Source organism: Pan troglodytes, chromosome 3 (assembly GCF_028858775.2).
Source record: "Pan troglodytes isolate AG18354 chromosome 3, NHGRI_mPanTro3-v2.0_pri, whole genome shotgun sequence".
NCBI lineage: Eukaryota > Metazoa > Chordata > Mammalia > Primates > Hominidae > Pan > Pan troglodytes.
In genome coordinates, this window is record NC_072401.2 from 165,188,784 (window position 1) to 165,192,017 (window position 3,234).

The following is a 3,234-nucleotide window of genomic DNA, read 5'->3' on the forward strand; positions in this document are numbered from 1 at the left end:
ATTGGTTATGCCTCCAAAGAACTTAATGAGGGTAATAAAAGTAAGGAAATAATTACCTGACATAGACACAGAGTAATTTAATTTAGTTTGGAACCTTGGGTCCATCTGTGATTTGCCTGACTGGTACTTTCTTGTACTCCAAGCATATATTTACACACTGACAGCCAAAAGTCAGGAGTCTGCTTAAGGGATGGCTTTTTAGTCCATACAATCTTCTCTAGTATCTCCAGCTTCAACCTTTTTCCAGGTTTGCTTTTGGGGGTCATGGCTCTCTGTTTCTGATTTAGACACAAGTTCTCCTTATTTAGGATTTCATCAGGAAGAAATCAAATCCCACATACACAGCACAGACTGAAGTATCTGATTTTTAAATGCTTTATTACATTAACTTTAGTATCATTAGTAGATGAATATAATCAGATTAACAAACTGGTTTGGCCACAAGGAAAAGAAAAAACATTTCTGAAGCTTCACAAACCTATGTGTGTAGTGTGCAAACTAGAACCAGTTATACTTTCATCTCTTCACAGAACACAATTAGTGTGGTGCATCAAGAGATGTTCCACTGCTGCACCATCACCTCCAAACTGTAGAGGAGAGATGAAGGCAAACATTGGAGGAATTTCCAAGGCAACTGCAGTCAAACGTTATCTGTAAAACTGCAGGTATAGATGGCATTATACAAAAGCTCAAACATCCTTCAAAACTTGGACTATTGAAGTCTACAATTAAATTTCAATTTTTTTTAACTTACAAGGAAATCATACTCATTTAAGATACAGTTACCTCTACCTTAATCCCCAACTCAGTCAGATATTTGTAGTCTTATCAGAAATATTTGAATTAGGTAGTTGTTTTATTTCCTATTCTATTGCTTACAATTTTAAAATCCACATTAATAACTCAGAGTAACATTTATACATAGATTAACAGAAAGGTAAACTTTAATTTCCAAATTAGGAATGAAGAAAGATGTTAAATGGCTTTGCTTTAAAAGAAACAGTACAACTGTATAGGTATAAATAATGGTTTTGTGACAATAAACATGAATTTAATACAAAGATACCAGTGCTTTTGGGCCAAAGCCAATAGACTTGACTTTTTAGAAATAAGCCTAGTTTACTTCATTAAAGTAAGTGTTACGGCTGCTATAATGTATCTGGTACTGATTCCAAACATATCCAGCAATTCACTAGTTTTCCCACGTTGAGGCACTCCTGACACTGCCAGTTGATGAACAAGGATATCAGGCTCCCTGGAGACAGCTGCACAAACAGCTTCTCCAATGCCACCTTCCCTGTAGTGATCCTCCACTGTGATAACTCGGCCGCCTGTGGCTTTTGCACTGGAGATGATGGTGGCGGCATCCAGGGGTTTAATGGTAAATGGGTCGATGACACGGACAGAAATACCTTGTTGAGAAAGATGGTCAGCAGCTGCTAAGGCTTCATGGAGAGTAACTCCAGCTCCAATTACTGTGACTTTATCATTGACACTATGGCGGACCACCTTGGCCTGGCCAATCTCAAAATTTTCTTGTGGGGTATAAATAACTGCAGTTTCTGGTTGGCTGGTTCGAATGAAGCACATTCCCTTGGTATTGGCGGCTAGATAAATAGCATGCTCTGTCGAGATGGCATCACTTGGATAGAAAACAGTACAATTGGGAATGCTTCGGAACATGGCTAGATCCTCCAGGGCCATCTGGGAGACTCCATCTTCTCCAGTGGATACCCCACAGTGGGAACCAATAAGGTTGATATTGGCTTGAGAAATGGCTCCCATTCGGAGCTGATCAAATGCTCTAGTAAAAAAGGCAGCAAAAGCACCAGCAAAAGCAATGGTTCGACCACGTGTAGCACAGCCTAGTGCCACACTTACCATGTTTTGTTCAGCAATAATACACTCTATGAAACGCTCAGGGTGTTCTTTCCTGAATATCTCAGAAAAGGTGGAGTTCATCGTGTCACCACTCAGAACAATAACTCTTTCATTTGCACGGCCCAGTTTAGCCAGAGCCAAACCATATGTTTTCTGAGTAGCTATCTTGTCACCAACTTTGTAAGCAGGTGGGGAGGTCATTTTTATATCTGTGATGCTTATTTGAGGTGAGTCTTCCACAGGCGATTTTGGTATGAGATTCTCATTGGTCTGTATCTGACTCTCAATTAATTTGACAATTGCATCTGCTCTTTCTTTTGGCACTGGCTTTCCATGCCAATTTTCTGCATCCTCAATATTTGGAATACCCCGACCTTTGAAGGTCTTGGCAACTATAGCAGTAGGCTTGTTCTTCACTTGACTTGCTTGCCAAAATGCTTGGCACAAGGCCTCCACATCATGGCCATCCACTAAGTAAGTATTCCATCCAAAGGCTTCACAGCAATTCTGGTAGATGTCTGCGCCATGCTCAAGGGGTGCAGGGCCACTTTGTCCCAAGCGGTTCACGTCGAAGACCGCCACGAGATTGTCCAAGTTGTAGTGGGAGGCAAAAGCAAAAGCCTCCCACACAGAGCCTTCTGAGGATTCGCCATCTCCCATAAGGCAGAACACCCGGTAGCTGGCCTTGTCAAGGTACTTGCCAGTATAAGCCATTCCACATGCAGCACCTAATCCTTGACCTAGGGACCCTGTTGCCACGTCAACAAACGGCAATCGGGGGGTAGGGTGTCTCTCCAAGTCGCTGTGAAGTTTCCTCAGGTTCAGCAAGTCAGATTCACTGATGTCACCCACCTCCACCCAAGCAGCATAGAGGATAGGAGCAGCATGTCCCCTGGAGAGGATGAACCGGTCGTTGTCCGGGTGTTCTGGGTCTGTCTGTTTATACTTCATCGTGTGGAAGAAGAGGACAGACACGACCTCCGCTGCACTGCAGCACGACGTGAGCTGGCCAGAACCAGAGGCACACGTGGCCCTGATGGAATGGATCCGCAGGCGGTTGGCTGTGTCCCGCAGCACCTGCACGGTCTTCACGTCGGGCTTGGCGTCGTTGGCCATGATCTCTCTTTTGTCGGTTTGGCAAAGCAAACGGCGCCGCAGCACCCCCACAACCCACCGCGGCAGTGCTCTCACGTGACCGCCCCGCCCTCGCCTCCCCTCTGCCTGAAGGCCTGAGCTCGGCCACCAGCCCGGGCGCCCACAGCGGAGCTTCCCGCGAGACTGAGGAAACGGAAACGTTGGAGTAGCCTGCACCCTCTGATGTGCACCGTTCCCTCTCCCTGTCCACGCCCAGCT

The 3,234-nt window shown here is 45.1% G+C and overlaps 1 protein-coding gene across 1 annotated transcript; it reads right to left on the reverse strand.

Annotated features, from left to right (window-relative positions):
- Positions 1–359: 359 nt before the first annotated feature.
- On the reverse strand, positions 360–3,017 carry TKTL2 (transketolase like 2). The gene has a single exon (NM_001243125.2). The coding sequence runs from the start codon at positions 2,995–2,997 to the stop codon at positions 1,120–1,122; it is 1,878 nt and encodes a 625-aa protein (NP_001230054.1). The 5' UTR covers positions 2,998–3,017; the 3' UTR covers positions 360–1,119.
- Positions 3,018–3,234: the final 217 nt, after the last annotated feature.